The 16,556-nt window shown below is 39.8% G+C and overlaps 1 protein-coding gene and 1 long non-coding RNA gene across 3 annotated transcripts in view; both read left to right on the top strand.

Annotated features, from left to right (window-relative positions):
- The first annotated feature begins 3,560 nt into the window (after positions 1 to 3,560).
- Positions 3,561 to 5,184, top strand: LOC146498411 (uncharacterized). The gene has a single exon (XM_085140521.1). It carries the CDS (start codon positions 3,561 to 3,563, stop codon positions 4,287 to 4,289), a length of 729 nt encoding a protein of 242 aa, XP_084996647.1. The 3' UTR covers positions 4,290 to 5,184.
- Positions 5,185 to 6,804: 1,620 nt separating this feature from the next.
- The window catches only part of LOC146498410 (uncharacterized), a 44,503-nt gene continuing 34,751 nt past the window's right edge, over positions 6,805 to 16,556 (top strand). Inside the window, exons 1-2 of one of the 2 annotated variants that reach the window (XR_014870839.1) lie at positions 6,805 to 7,137; positions 7,710 to 8,301. This is a non-coding gene — a long non-coding RNA (uncharacterized LOC146498410). Of the gene's footprint in view, positions 8,302 to 16,556 lie in introns of both variants that reach the window. The other variant, XR_014870838.1, reaches the window with a different exon arrangement.

Raw genomic sequence — 16,556 nt, 5'->3', positions numbered from 1 at the left:
GCTGCCTTGGGCACCTCACCCGTGCCAAAGCGCTCCCAGGCGGAGGATAGTCCTCCCCCAGCTGCTATCAGGGAAGGAGACGTTCACACCTGTGCGTCCAAACGGCAAATGAATCGCGCATGAGCGAAGCCGCTGCTCCCGAACTGACTGTAACGCAGTCAGTTCTTTTACTGTTATGCTGTTTTGTGGATCACAAGGTTTAAAACTACTTATAAACACACACTCTCACACACACACAGTAACTCCACCAGAGTGCCTATTTCGGGTCACGTTTGCCGGTCCAGGCCTGGATAAAGGTGCAGGGTTGGAATTGTGACATTAAAAAACAATATTTTGCTAAAAGAAATTTAATTTGTAGTTCTAAACAAATTCTAACTGCATTTAGGACGTTTTTTACTCACTTTATGTCTCTTCCACGATGTTATTTCTCTCTCCAACAACGTAGGTTACAATTACATTAGCATGACAAATTATGCAAATTAGGCGATGACGTCATTTGGCGACTTCTAGCGACTTTTAGGACAGCCAATAGCGATTTTCCTTACTGAGGAGTTGGCAACACTGGGAACAACGTGGAGAAAAACATTGCTATCGTAATATTTGATATGTACCTATGTATTATCCATCTAGCCAGCCTTTCTCTTCTGCTTTAGCAATATAAACTTTGAAGTTGAATCAATGTCAGGCCATAATCTTGTGTTATAGTACTTCGTACCACAACATAATCCAGTGAGTCATTATAAAGTTAATTTAACAAGCCAACTCATCATACAAACATACAAAAAGCAAAGCCTATTTAGACCATGAGGGTAGGGTTCAAAAGAAATATCAAAAGTTAAAATAAAAGCAGTCCACAAAATCATACCAGTATCTGCTGTTTCCCTGGTGAGGAAACTGAGGAACATTTTGCAGAAGTTAATGAGAAAAAGTACCTTTAGGTTTTAATTTATTCCAAATTATGCACGCCTTTTGCTCTAGCAAGCAAGAGCTCCAGTTAGCATGTGGTGGGATAACAGTACCCCATCGTATATAGTACAGTTCTTCAACTGAAGAGAGAGAATCAGTACTGAGCCTTTTGGCAAATGCAGCTTTCTGTGAAATAAACATGTTTGGTTTGGTGTCTATACAATAAGACTCGATAGCTGTAATTAGCCCAGTGGAGTGGACTGAGCTTTATTATATTCACAAAACAGAAATACAGCAATTTAAACAGTGACAGGAACATAAAACACATCCAACTGTATTTCTGTTTGTTTCTTGCAGCTCTTTCACATTTTTCATCCAGCATACACTAAACGAATGAGTGACATAAAGACTGTGCTGGGTAGAATAAAAGAAGGAACTGAAAAAACTAAAAAATCAGACAATGAGAGGATGACAAATTGAGACAGAGGAAGAGGCAGACAGGCTGGCTGACATGCAAATATTCCCCAGCGGAAGTAGCTGTCCCTTGTGATAGTGATCCTGTCATTTGAGCAAGCGCCTGAACAAAAAGAGGATGGCATACAACAGAGGAGGACACTTTATCCTGTTGGGCAGAGCGAGGGGACTACTGCCATAGCCAGATACAGGGGATGGACAATATACATTAGTACCTGTTAACTGCTATCACACAAATGTAATTTCACGCCTTTTGGGAAACATTTCACAGTCTTTCATGGAAAGAATATGAATATGGCCAAATTGTTTGTTTGGAAAACTGTACAAAACATCATCCAGCACAGCAGCAAATCACAAAATCAAATATTAGTATGTATAAATACTGTTTTTTGGGCTTTTGGAAAATTGGGGGAAAAGTGAAAATTTTCAATCATACCAAGTTCCTGGGAAAGTTTGATATGTTTAGTGATGAAAACACACTCTAATACTCGTAGGTCTTTGCTGTCATTAAGGAGAATAGCCATAACCTCACAAATTAAGCCAATGTAGAAATGCCAAAAGCTGCAGAGGCTGTCTTCAAAAGTGAGTCAACTACACAGAGTCACATGTTAAAATGCTTGATTTTGCAGCACAAATGTTTATAGTTTCATGCAAAAGATTTCTCACATCCTTCCAATAATGGTAAAGCTCAGTGTAATAGAGAGAGTTAGAGGCCTAGCAAATCACCATCTACAAGGCCTCACCTCCACTTTTTACTGAATAAGAGCTCACAATCATGTTTGTGTTGTTGATACCTGCTGTAGCATTTCATTAGACCTACCTACAGTGTAGTACAGGCCCTGTGCTTTATTTGTGGTGAGTAAAAATGTAGTATTTTAGTAGTCCATTTCATAGCATTGATTAGCAACATTGTGTCCATGCAGGTTATAAATGCATCTTGCTAATCAACATTGCTGGATGTCTGATGTCACAGTGGGTATCCATCTTTTGTATACAGTCTATGAGAATAATTCTTCCACAGAGATGGATATTGTTGATTATTTCCCCTCTATAGTGAATTGTCATTAACAACAAAATACAGTTTTATGTACTTTTAAAAAAAATTATTTTTTAAAATACATTTTTGCAGTGCAGCTTCTGATCATTTGTTGTAAAGAAATACATAAAGTAAAAAATGGGGGCATTATGTTGTAATTATCCCAGCTATTTTATAATGAGAAAATCAGGTAATGATTCTTTTGAAATAATAATACTATCACATATAGTAAGGCATACAAACTTGCTTTAGAAGCCAAAGAATAATCAGGTTTTAAAAATGTCTGACCAAAAGTTAATTGCGACAGACTGTCCAACTATCTATGAAAACAATTTCATATAGTAAACAACATACAAATGTAAATGCTAAGTGTAACTATTACTGCATTTTCCATTTCATGCCATAACCTGCTGATATATTTTGAGTTCTTTTTCTAACTTCGCTCGGTGTTTCACTATGGGAATCGCCTTGGCGTGACCAACTACGTAAGCTCCAATGACACCACGTCTGTCTATGACAGACCTGTCGAGCCGTGCTCAGGGCTCCGCCCCCTCATACTAACACGGCCGACCAGCTCCTCCTAACTCATTCTCGCTTTCTTCCCGTGAGAAACTACTTTGAGCTCCCTCAGCGCATCCAGGCTAACTTGATTAGCTGCTTAACAGTTCTCAGGCGTCCCGTGTAGGAGTACGTCGCCGAACGCAGTTTTTCCGGTTCCAGTTTTGATCGTGTTGAGTAAGTCCTTAGAAAGAAGTGTACTTAGAGTTGCACTGTGGAACAGCAACCGCGTCAGGCGAGCTGTCCCAGCGGTTCCTGGTTTTAGTTAGCGAGGTAGCCGACGTTGTGTGACTCGGGCTAACGCGTTACGGCGAGCTGTTCGTTCAGTGTCCGGCTAGCATTAACTTGTTAACAGGCCACGAACCACATTAGCATCTCACTAGCATTAGCTTGTTGGTCGACCTAGGGTTCGGTTAGCATTAAGTTGCTAACGATATTGGCTAGCGGAGTGCAGCTAACGTGTCACGATGAGCTGACTCCCGCCGCGACTAGATCGGATTTAACACCGCTGCTAGTCCTAGCTACTTACGGGCTAACGTGTCGAGACGAGCCTGGTGTAGCCTAGTCTCACCCCTTTCCGCTAACCATGTCTACGGCTCCTACTCCTAGGTCGGAGCCGAAGACTAAAGAGGCTGCATCCCACCTGTGGCCCACATCATGCGGTGCCACCATCTCGGGCAGGGACCCTCATCCAATGTGCATCGTCTGTATGGGTGCCAAGCATGCTCAGGCTTCACTGGCGGACCCTCAGGGATGCCCACACTGTGCTTTGATGCCAGAGAAAGTCCTGGAAAGGAGGCTGAGATTAGCAGTAACGAACAGTCAGGACCCCTGCCTGTCGGCTGCTACTGCTACGAGCGATAGCCGTCATCCGCGAGCCTCCACAAGCTGGACGGACATGATGGAAGAAGAGTCCCCGCTCATTCCCCCATTGTTCGAGGACTTCCTCAATCAAAACGTGGGCGAGCCGGGTGGCGAGAACGCGGAGGGCGATGCCGACTCCGACCTCCTTGACCTGGAGGACATGGATGAGGAACAGGAGGATGACTCTACCTTTCCTCCCCAGCAGTCCAGGCCACCGAGTGGGGCTGAAGTTGCACCCCCGGTGGACAGCAATTTGTACGAGGTCTGCAAACGGGCTGCTGCCAAGCTAGGCATCCCATGGCCAGCCGCCCAGGATGCTGAAGGGGCAGAACGCGACCTGTATGACGGCAAGAGGCTCCCACCAGCCTTGCCGCCATCGAAGCAGCTTCTGCCAGCAGTCCCGGCCTGCATGAAAGGCCTCTTTGTAAAAAATGTTTGGAATCATGTATGATTTTCGTTCCACTTCTCACATGTACACCACTTTGTGTTGGTCTTTCACGTGCAATTCCAATAAAATTGATTCATTTTTGTGGCTGTAATGTGACAAAATGTGGAAAGGTCCAAGGGGGCCGAATACTTTTGCAAGCCACTGTAAATGCACAGCTGAACATCACACTGCTGTAATAAACACTACGTGTTGTTGCCATGAATGAAGAACATAGATTCATATAAGGTCTCTATAGCTATAATGAGCTATATTAACTGATGAAAGTGTGTTTAAGCTTCAGTACAATCAGTTTGCATGAGTCCTTGGCTATTTTGCTGCCTTTAACAATGCCAAGGACGGTCCCAAGCCCGGCTGCAAATGGAGGAGGGTGGTTGCCCAGCTGAAGTGACCAGAACCAGGTGACCGGGGAAATGAGGCATGAAATTGTACGGATCCAAACCGATCAATGTCGCACATTGAGGCTACTGTATCCAGGGCAGCCGATGAGCCAGCATTGCGCAAAAGATCCAGCACTGCAGCATCGATATCACCGCTTTGTCTGAACTTTGTCTAACAGGATCAGGCACCACCAACGTCAAGCCCTCTTCCACTGATGACACTCTATTATTGTGGGGGAGATGAGTGAGAAGCAGTCGTCGGCTTCATGGTCATTCGCAGAATCTCGATCTCACCTTCCAAACCATCTCAGAATGCCTGGCCACCCTTATCATTGATGGAACGATCACCACGCATATCGTCTCTGTCTGCACGCCTGCAACCGACTTGATGTTTGCAGATGACAGCCCCATCTTTGCCGAAGATGACGCCGAGGCTACAGACATCCTATATGATGTCGCCCAATATGCTCAACCATATGTAGTCTATCTTCTGCACATTCCACTGCACGGTCAGCATGTATCATTGCCTTCCTTTTGGCTCACGTGTGTCTTGTTTGCAGGCATTGGAGAGGCAGAGTGCCCGTTTACAATCAGTGACACTGGCAACACCTGGGCCAGTGTGCCAGCACTCTTTATCAAAAGCCTTTAGGGCATAGTTTTGTTTGGCTCTAAGACACCGGGTTGGACTTTGGCTGTGTTAGGTTTGGTTTTTGCTTTTGACACAATTACATGCATCATCTCCACTCATCCATTCCTTCACACACTACTGATGGTAATGATTACACACACCACTGTTTGTTTTTGACAATAGGGTTTCTTTTCTGTTTTAGTTTTTTTAAAAGAATAAAGCAGCTTGGAATACATTCCTAACCATGTCTGGGGTTTTTTTTTTTGTCTTGACCGTACGGCCCGATTCGTGACAGACTGGTTCTATAATAAACTAGCTCTTCCTTTTTCCTGATAAATTGTCCTGTCCACTATAAGGTTACAAGACAGGATTGACTTTTGGAACACACCCTGATATTAAGTTTATAAGTTTATTAAGTTGACTAAAGATGGAAGACAGGTGAGACTTTACAGTGTTCCTTCAGACTACGCCCACCACTTCAAGAGATTGGCTAATTTTCAGTCACACCCATTCCCCACCAACTGCGGAGAGGGATAGAGAGAACAAGAGGATGAGACAGAAAAAGAGGTGTGGCACCTGAAGGACAGTGGAGACCATGACAGATATCTTTGCTACCAAAGTAAAGCAGTGAGATCCATCAGTGTACAGTGAGTATACGCAAATACTTTCTTTTAGCAAAGCATTTTCCAACATACTTGGTTGACAAAAAAAACTTTGTTAATATTCAAGCATGTAATTACTATATTTAATCAAGCAGAATTAGTGCGTGTGTCCAAACTGTAATGATTGATAGCAACCTTAATAAGATCGACAGGGCAACAGAAAAATGTCAAAGAGCTACTCTGGACCTATTAATTGTGTTTTTATCATTTGCTTTTAATGCTTAAAAAGTGCAAAAGAAGACACACGACCAAAATAGGTCATCCTAGAAGGCTCATGTCAGCATTTAAATGTTTATTTTCCACCCAATTTAAGTGTGAAAACTGCCTCCTCGTCTGCAATTTGATGATACTTAACTGGAGTGCCAGCTGTTTATCTCAATAACTACAACTAAAAGCATTTGAATTTTTCATTAATTGTCTTTTGATGATTTTCTAAAAGTTTTCATCAGATTGACTAAAAATGCTTTTTCTTAATATGCCAATAGTGTCATGTTTTGAAATGAAGACCAAAGAACCCAACCCAGAGCCAAACCATGTAGCATGCTAGCATGCTAGCAGACCAATGAAGTTTCCTTCAGTTATCCAGGACAGCTGCTGAAGTTTGGTTGCAAATCAATGTAGTTTATGTTATACACAAGAAATAGCAATTTGCCCTTCCTCCTCTTCCTGGGAGGGAAACAAAGAAGGTAAGCATGTAGTCTATGGAGACCTTGAAAGGTGGTACTCCAGCTATTCCTCCAGGACTAGATGAAGTGTTTTGTGGGCATATTTAATCTAAGAGAGGTCAGTACTCCAACTGGATGGATTGGCAGAGGCAATGCAGCGTAAGTACATTTTGGGGGATGGTCTCTACACAGCAAATTCAAAAGTGTTAAATGTTTTGGTGTTAGTAGTCTTAGAGTTAATTTTACTCTAAGTAGAGTCACATTCTTTTAATGTAACTCTGAGGTGTAAAATGATAGTAGTTAAAATCGAGTGTTAGAAATGAGTGTTTCTATTTCAAATCTGGAGGTGTTACAATGGAAACATTAACTCTTGACCTCTTAACTCTGAACTCCTACAGGGGCTATGACACCAATAGAGTAAATTCATAGACTCCGCCCCCAGCACGGCTCCAATCGAAGCTGAAGTGAAGCCGTTTCAGAACATTTTGCTCTACATATTTGAGTTGTTTGCCATGCTTGGTAAGTCATGTTTTCAAAGATTGTTTCAATTATTGTTATTAGCTTTTACTTCTGTGGCTCTTTGGAGTTGAGACAAAGCTGTGTGAAAGGCATTAGCCATGTTGCTCGGTGATAGCATAATATTCTGTTTTAGCTAGCTGAAAGGTATTGTTTGCGGGCAAATACCACAGCCTTGAAAAAAAGCTTGCATGTGAATTTTCAGTCAAATTTCTTGGTCAAATACACTTAAAACAATGTCTAGAATGTGAAATGTTGATATAATGGTGCTACTTGAAGCCTGAAAACGATCTCCCATAAAAAACGAGCAAACAGCAGTAGCAGATGTCCCGACTGAGTTCTACGTTAGCATTTAGATTCCTCCAGAGGTTTGTGCACACGGTTTAGGTAAAAATGAAAAAGGTTGTTGTTTTACATTTAGTTCAGTATTACATGTTGCCTGTGTCCTTGTCTTTTGGGAAAATACTTTACACAAGTAATGGCTCAAAAAGGATTCCTTTTTTTTTTTTTACTGTGCTGCAATTGATTTGTGCCATTAATTAGTGTCAACTAATTTTTATTCACTCTCCACATAGGATATGCTTGTGAAGATGGAATATGGGGGAGAGCAGAAGTGCGTTGAAGTTCCACAAAATGATGAATGAAGGACATGCATATTGTATTTTGTATTTATTGAAATAAGTGATGAGAATGCTGTTATTTGCATTTACCAGCTCACCTGTGTCAGACCTTTTGATAAACGAAATTCTAATGAAAGTGAGAACATGTACACTGTTACATCTTTCAGAAAATGTTTTGAAATTGTGGTGCACAGTTCAGAATAAATGTTTTTCAAAAACCATTGCGTCTTTTTAGTAAATGTTTATTTCCAAAAGAAATTTCTAGAAGTTCAGAACAGTAAAATTCCCGCTTTTTAGAATTAATTAGAAGATAACTCTTACGTAGTTAAACTAAAATACTCTTTGAGAGTTAATATATAAACTCTTAACACCAAGTGTTAAATTATCAACTCCAGAGAGATTTGGTGTTTAACACTGAATCAGAGTTAACATACCAACTCTCCAAAAAGAGTTAAATTAACACTCTCTGGTGTGGACCCATATAGACACTTTAAAAGTGTTGAAATCAAATCTGACAGTGTTAATTTGGACATGCTGGATTTGCTGTGTACTAACAGTAGGACTTAAAGCCTTACAGAAAGCTTCCTAATCCCAAGATGTGAACTGAACATCTTGGGATTAGGAACTTTGTGTGTGTGTGACAAATAAAATTTGAATTTGAATTTGAATTTGAAGGCTACTGCCTGACACTGTACAGGGGAATGCTGTGCAGGCAAAACACATGTTACACTAAGAGCTTTGGCATTTCAAAAGCTGTAGGTAGCTTAACAGGGGTTATGAAGAAACCCTTGTTCAGGGAGGGTAAAAGTAAAAAAGAGTGAAAGTCTCAAGATCTAGAGCTACAGTATACGCGACCAGACCCTACTAGGTCCAGGCATCGGATAAAACCCCCCAAAACAAAACAGTGGGTTATTTGAAACTAGACTTATTACTTGAGCAGACTGAGCAGGCAAACACATAAGATCTAATGTAATTTTCCACTGTAGGCCACCAGAACATGCATTTAAGCAAAATAATAGTTCTGCTGACCCCTGAATGGCATGCAAACCCATCAGTGTGAGCCCACCTTTAATCCACACTAATACAATGAATGAGTCTTATCAGTGCACTTAAGCTTCATGTGACACCTGACAAGTATTTGCAGTATCTCTGGTCAGAGAAAAGCACATTTCAGGAGTTGCATGTATGTATGTCTAACCCAAATAAAATGCACAGCAAGTAGAATACAATTATTTATACATATAATTTAAATTTAAAATTTGACAACTACAAAATTTGTTGTATTTATTATGTATGTTGTTTGTTTGTTTGTTGGGAAAAGTCATTTTGAATTTGATAACAACAAAAAGATAATAACAACAACAAATAAAAAAAAAACAATGTGTAGAAATTCCAGTCTGATCAACCATCAGCAGGATGTGCCAGATCATCCTGACGCACTGGACTACGCCGTGCATGCCCAGACAACCCAAAGGATTCTCCATTAATGTATCAGTGTCAGAAACGACATGTCCCCCCCAAAGCTTTTGAGCCCTGTTCTTGTATCTGATAATGGTGGGACCAATAACCACCCCGAGGCGCCGGTTTAGCTCAGTTAAATGAGCATGTATCATATTTTTGTATGGCCGAGAGTGGCCAGCCCTGGTTCAAGTATGACACGTTCCCTTTTAGAAAAAAAAAAGAAAATTATTATTATTATTATTTTTACTCAATTTCCATCTGGGATTTATACAGTTTCTCTGATTCTGATTGCTGGAAAAACAAAACATGCAATAAGAGGCTCTAATGTAAGCTTTCTGTTAATGTTGGTGGCGTCAGTTACACAATGGACCCAGAGCCAGCAGTGCACGAGCAGGACTGCATCTCTTTCTTGGAAATGGGATGGGCAAAACTTCAGTATCTTCGATGTACTATTGCTGTGTTATCTTTATTACTATTAATGAAGGCTACTCGCTACCGAGCTAACATTGTTAGCTGGTGTTAGCTGACTGCAGACTGTTAGGCCGTTTCTCAATACTCAAGTACATCTGTCCATCCGTCCGTACTCGCATTTTCGCTAGTCCGGACTAAGTTCACACGGGAGTCCGGTGTTGAGAATGCAGTGCGTGATGACATCACAGCTCCAGAGTTTTTACTGCCATCCCCTCTTAATTTAACTGTGATTAATATTTGCATTGGAAATGACGCATGACATAAAAAATTATACATGATGTAGTAGATTTCTTTAAGAAAAACCCCTGAAAATTTACATTGATTTGAACTGAACAAATATTTAAAATATTATCTGATCATTTTTAGAGCAGCCTTCAGGATCTCCAGGTATTTTACCCTACTGTTTTTAGACTTGATAGCATTATCAACAACATGCTAGCTGCAAATAATTATGTGCAGTTTCAAATGATTATTTACAGGCAAAAAGAAAACAGTTTTCTATACAAGATGTGCAGCCTTGCCTAATGTCCACCCTACTGTTACTCATTTTATATTAACTACCCTAACCCTAACATTAACTCTGTCAGTGCGCCCCAGGGTGGCTGTGGCTACAATGTAGCTGCCATCACCAGTGTGTGAATGTGTGGATGACTGGATATGTAAAGCGCTTTGGGGTCCTTAGGGACTAGTAAAGCGCTATATAAATACAGGCCATTTACCATTAACTGGAATAATGACCTCAATCACTTTCATGCTTTTTCAGTTAAACTAAACCTCTAATAGCTGATAACAGAACATGGAAAAAGCCACTTTGGTCATACTACCAGTTAAAGGGGCTGACCAAAATGAATGAAAATGTCAAGTGAAATAAGTTTGCGTTCACATTTTGCAATGTTTCCTAAGTTAGGAAGGAGTGTTTTTCCCTCAGTGTGTTTATGTGCTTTAAAAAAACATGTGGTAACATCTTCTTTATTTTATTACTCAGAGCTTTCAAATGACTCACTGATAACCCTTTCAGATGTGTTTTTAGTAAATATTGCTTTTTCCTTGCTTGTTGTCAGGGTTACTGCAAATAAATACCTTTTCTGACTAATATTGCTCACTCCATGTGAACAACTAACAGACATAACCTTTTGAAGCAGCAGCTGTAAAAGTATATTCGCACTAATGAAAACTATGGTGTGACTGTATGTAAAAGAGAGATGAAGGCACCATGAAGGATGGCTGCACCTGCTTTATAATGGCATCACCCTTTTGTTTTTGGACTTTTTTCAAGCATTATAACCTCTATCAAATGTTTTTTTGAAGACAGAAGTAAACACATTTGGATGGAGTGCTAAGTTATCAGCCAAATCCAGTGAGCTAGTCTGGCAAACAGCATTCATAAACTATATGGGGGCAACACAAGGACACAGATGACTGCTAATTAGTGCTAGCTAACAGAGTACAAGAATTTCATCAAAGAGTAAAAACTTCTTGGACTGCAAATATATTTGGCAGAGCCTGTCAATGTTTTGAGGGGAAGAAACAGCTATAGAGATTAAAACCAAGTAAACTTGTGATTATTGGTGCTGAGGTTGGCCATTCTGAGATTGCACCCAAGCCCAGTGGCTAATTGATTTGCATTTTTTGGATTCAGGCAACCACAGTGGGAGATGTGAATGGAAATCCTATTAAAACAATCTAACCTAAGGACATTTTTGTTGTTTTTGTGTTTAGTTTTTCTTTCTAGAAAGATCTCTATGAAACCTCAAATTGTGTTAACTGTATGCTAACCTATAGTCTAAGAGAAAGTAAAGTTAATATTTATTTGGAAAGTCAGATCCTCTCCCAAAGTCAAGTTAGAACCATAATGAGTAGAAATAAAATGGCCTTTCAGACTGAATATCAGTCCCTGAGCTGCAGGATGATCACTTCTGAGTTTCTGCAACACCCCACTCCCTGCTTTATCAGTCTTACTAAACACCACTGGCACACCGCTTTTTTTATCTCGTCTAAAAGAGCAATATTCCTTGTCACAGCAAAACAAAGTTTAGAATGGATTATTTACCTTTCCTGCCAAACCTACTGAAGCTAAAGAGCAAGCTAGTGTGAGTATGAACTGGGGAGAATGCGAGTATAAGGAAAAAAGGTAAAAATTGGACAGGAATTGGCATGCAAGCATTTGTCCATGGGCGGACAAAGATCAGTGAATCAATAGGCTGATGGAGCGCTGACAGGATGACAGCCCCATGCTGATCACTGAAGGACATCTAGGAGAGAGAAAGGGAGAGTGGTGAAGAAAAGGCCAGAGAGAGAGAGAAGGGCTGACAGCTAGCAGTAATGAATGATAATTGTTCATCAAGTTAAAGTTCTCAATATGTGGAGGCGAACAGTCACTTCTTTTACCTTCTACACATCAGAGTCATACTTGTTAAGCACGCTTACCTTTGTAAGCCTACAAATGCACACGATTGGCCTGACTGAAAAAGATGCAGTAGCTTCGGGCACTCTGTGTTTCTGTTTGTATAATTAATGAATTCTAAAAGCAATTATCATATGCTGTCTAGCTTAAAAAATAAACTAGTTTAAAAATGACATTAGTTTTGACCTGGGCCACCAATTATGTGTCTCTAAGAAATGTTGAACAACAGATGTATTTATAATGTATAAATAGCCCATCAGCTGATCAGAGGTCTGATCTCGAGTCAGAAATTCTGAATCAGTTTCTGACTCCAGCTGGTCGGTCTGCGTGTCAGCTGACTCAAACAGGCTTTCCTCCACACAGTCCTCAAGTGCTTTACAAACCAAACAATGTGGCTACGGCAGATTTTTCCATTTGAGTGCAGCTAGCCAAACAACATTGAGCCACTTAGAGACAGACAGTGAAAGTGGACAGTATATCCTCGGTGTGGCAGTCTGGGGCAGCACAAAAGTGACCCCCGTAAACTGATTTTTAGTTTTAGTGTCCTTATTTTCATCTAAGTTATCAATTCTGTCACTAGTTAGCTAACATAAACTAATGTAAGTCTATCAGCCGCAACCAACCACATGAGGTCATGTTCCTTACTGACAGAAGATGGTGCAACACACAATCTCAAGTTATTTCATCAGACATCTTTGTCAGTTTTTGAGTGTACGGCTCCATGATGTGAATCAGCCTTTATATGTCTAGTGTTTCATTTCCTCTTTAAAGAAATTAAATTTAGGGTGTTTACTTCTGTCATATGTCTGGACACTTGATCTAAACAGAATGCAAGAGTTAAATATTGATTTTAAAAATAAATGCTTTAATTTTCCCTTGTTTGTACTCAAACTCTCCCACACGAAATGTCATGCTACATCTCAGTGTTACATGCAGTGTTGGGAAGGTTACTTTTAAAATGTATTTCATTACAGATTACAGAATACATGCCCCAAAATGTAACGTATTCCGTTACGTTACTCAATGAGAGTAACGTATTCTGAATACTTTGGATTACTTAACATATTATCATGCTTTTTACAACTACATGAATGTACTATTGCTGTAATTTATTACTGTTACTGAAGCGTAGTAAAGGGACCTCTGGCTAATACGGCAGGGTCCGTGTCGGCTTGTAGCCAAAAAATAGCTTTACTTTGTTGTGTGGGTCTCTTGCGAGAGACAGAGAGAGGCGTTGAAAGGCTGCTCCAACGGAACTTATTGTTTTCGGAGGAAAACACGAACACGGTGTACAGTCGAGTCTTAATAGCTTACTTACAACTGGGCTCGTCAGGCACTCTTCTTGGCTGCAGTGGTTATTATTATATTTACATGCTTCCAGCTCCCTTTTCTTCTACAATTCGTACTTTTTGACTCTCCTTTTTCTCCCTCCTCTTGCTCACAGACACATAACGTGTATGGCGGTCCATTCTCCCTGCAGCACGGACTACACTGCCCATCAGGCTACATTCTTTAGAGCTATGCCTGTAGCATTCTGCCTGTTAGCTTAGCACAACAACAACAACAACAACAAAAAGGCGCTCTCTCACCCAGGAAACACACAGTCTCAGAGAGAGAGAGAGCGTCGCCCTGTAACCATGGCAACTGTAACGCTGCCGCCTGGAACAACAGAACGTAGCTGTCAAACAAAACCCAAACAGTCCTGACCCGCCACAATATGAAACAGGGAAGTACCGCCGTGTAATCCATTTATTTCAACAAAGTAACTGTATTCTAAATACCACCTTTTTAAACGGTAACTGTAACGGAATACAGTTACTCATATTTTGTATTTTAAATACGTAATGGCGGTACATGTATTCCGTTACTCCCCAACACTGGTTACATGTGGGTTACAGGGGAAATGTATGTAAAGAAAAAAAAAGTAGACACATTTTAAATTAGAGTTTTTGTTTGAAATGTTGTTTGAAATCTTAGTGTTGTGAAAATCCTGTACAACTCGTAGCATGGCTTCAGGTAAACCAGTGTTCATCTACTATCTTATCAAATGGGACTGCCATGAAATTACTGCAGACAGGAGGTCTTATGAGCATGGCAGCATGCTAATGCTATTAGCTTTGTTTAGTCAGTTTCACTTGTGACAGTATGATGGCCAATGAACACATTAAAGTCTATTTTTTTAATATAAGAAAAAAATCAAACACAATAAGTAATTCCGCTGACTGCATCTATTGCCCCAGCTGCTGAGGAGATGAAAATGAAAAGCAAGAAGTGAAAACTTAACAGAGAGCGAAAATAAAAATGAAATGAGAAGAAAGTAGAAGTGAGTGTGATAGTAGAAAGACAAGGTTCCAGCAACCTAAAGGGACACGAGAAAGATGATAAAAAGAGGAGAGAGTGAAAGAGCTGCGAAATGAACTCAATCCATTCAAAAAGGGAGACCAGAGATAACTAAGGCTGTGAAAAGCAACACAATGAGCTTCTGATGTCAGAAATAAGGGAGCAGGCATAAAATAGGAGGGCACAAGAAATGACTCACCATCTTTAAGTCCCGAGTGCAGGGAAGGGAGAGAGCTGCTTACACTACTGCCTTAAAAATAATAAAATAAGAAACAGAAGAGAACAAGTTGACCTGACACAGGTGCTCTAGCTATTGTAATTTAACAAGGACAGGCAATGGGACTTCTGTTATTGGACATCTCTCATTTCGAGGCTCAAACAAAAGGTCTGTGAAATCTTTGAGGTGTCTCTGAGGTGTTGCAAGGATCTGAAAGTGTAGACTCCGATAGGATGTTTTTTGAGCATTTGATGGCTGCGGAAGGAAGGTTTCAATCAAAGGCTGCAAACATGATGTAAAGTTACAGCACAGAGGACACAGACAGACACAGAAAACGACAACTATCATGTGTATATGGATAGACTATTTATCTTATCAGCTACGTGTAATGCACAACATTTCAAAGAACTCTTAAAACTAGAGCTCCTGAAAATTATATTGTTAATTATTTGAGTATTCCAGTAGAAATCATCTCCAGTAACATGGTTTCAATTTTTTTTAAAAAAATTATAGGTTTATAGGAAAAACATAATGATTACATGTCATGCAACATTTCATAAAACATACGGATACTGATTCTTTTTTAAAATTGTCTTAAAATTGCTCTAACCTACGAAAGTGAAATGCATTCACTTGGCTACAAAAAACGTGTCGTGTTTTTATTAATTACTGAGATAATCATCTGGGAAATTTGTAGAAATTTTTAATTAGAAACAATTCAATTAGAAGTTAAAACTTTACTTTGTTTTTCCAAAATATTGAGTTAATTGTCAGAAATTCTGAGAAAGCTTTCAAAAACATAAAATCCAAAAGACCTTCCACTAACGTGAACGCTTAAATGTTATGAACATTTTCAGTTTTTCACCTCTTTTCAGCACAAATTCCAAATTCTTCAGCTGTTTTCACCACAAACTTCAGCTTCTTCAGCTCTTTTCAGCAGATTGTTCTCCTTCTTCCGCTGTTTTCAGATTCCACTGCAAGGCATTCACACTGCATTTTCACATGAAATGCAACTTTTTCTAGTATATATAATGTTCTCCCCCCCCCCCCTTTTTTTTTTTTTGCACAAGTCGAGGAGCGTGTCAGGTTACATTTCACTGTGTGTTATACTTGTATAACTATGCATGTGACCAATAAAGAACCTTGAACCTTGAAATAATTTAACACAATTGAGTGGGCTACATGCTGAACTTAGAGGATGGAAAGAAATGGACCCTGTCACCATAGTATAGATCCAATACCAATACCATCATTGGTATCGATACTATCGATCCGCCCACCTCTACTAAGCAGGTTCCCCTTATTAACAGGTAGCATGCCATAAGAACAATAACAAAGTCTAAAGTGTCAACTGTATGCAACCTCAAAACTAAAAACATACAGTTCTCAGGGAGCAAGAATAAAAAAATCAAACAAAACAGCATTCTTACCAATTTAAAGGTGGCCCCGACTCTTGTATAACAGCCTCAGCATTTTGTTATCTCAGTAGAAGTCCATTCAGTCCTTTGTTTGTAATCATTACTTCAGTATGAGTTTGGTAGATGTCACTAAATTCAAATTCAAATCAAATTCAAATTTTATTTGTCACACACACAACCATACACAGTATAACATGAGGCTTTTAGCTGTGCAATGCAATGCACTAATGGAAATATCGAAGGTTCAAGCTGGACATCAGGATGATGATATTTTGTAAGCTTTCTAAAGAATTTTCATTTGTTCGTTCATTAAAGGAGACGTGAAATCCAAAACTGTCACTGTCGTGGTCTTATTTTATGTCTCTAGTTTAGTTATGACTCTTAGTTCTAGTCTTGCTCCTTTTGTCTTTGCTTTGTCTTTTGTATTTGTCTGTTTGTTTCCTTGAAATCTCTCATGCCACCATGTTTGTTGACCTTTTTGTCGTGTTCAA

Source organism: Neolamprologus multifasciatus, chromosome 18 (genome assembly GCF_963576455.1).
Source record: "Neolamprologus multifasciatus chromosome 18, fNeoMul1.2, whole genome shotgun sequence".
Lineage (NCBI taxonomy): Eukaryota > Metazoa > Chordata > Actinopteri > Cichliformes > Cichlidae > Neolamprologus > Neolamprologus multifasciatus.
Note: the sequence above shows the minus strand (reverse complement) of the source record. Positions and strands in the feature narration are given on the sequence as shown.

Bases quoted from the DNA above. Each gene is read 5' to 3' on its own strand.
- LOC146498411 (XM_085140521.1), top strand. From the start codon at position 3,561: ATGTCTACGGCTCCTACTCCTAGGTCGGAGCCGAAGACTAAAGAGGCT.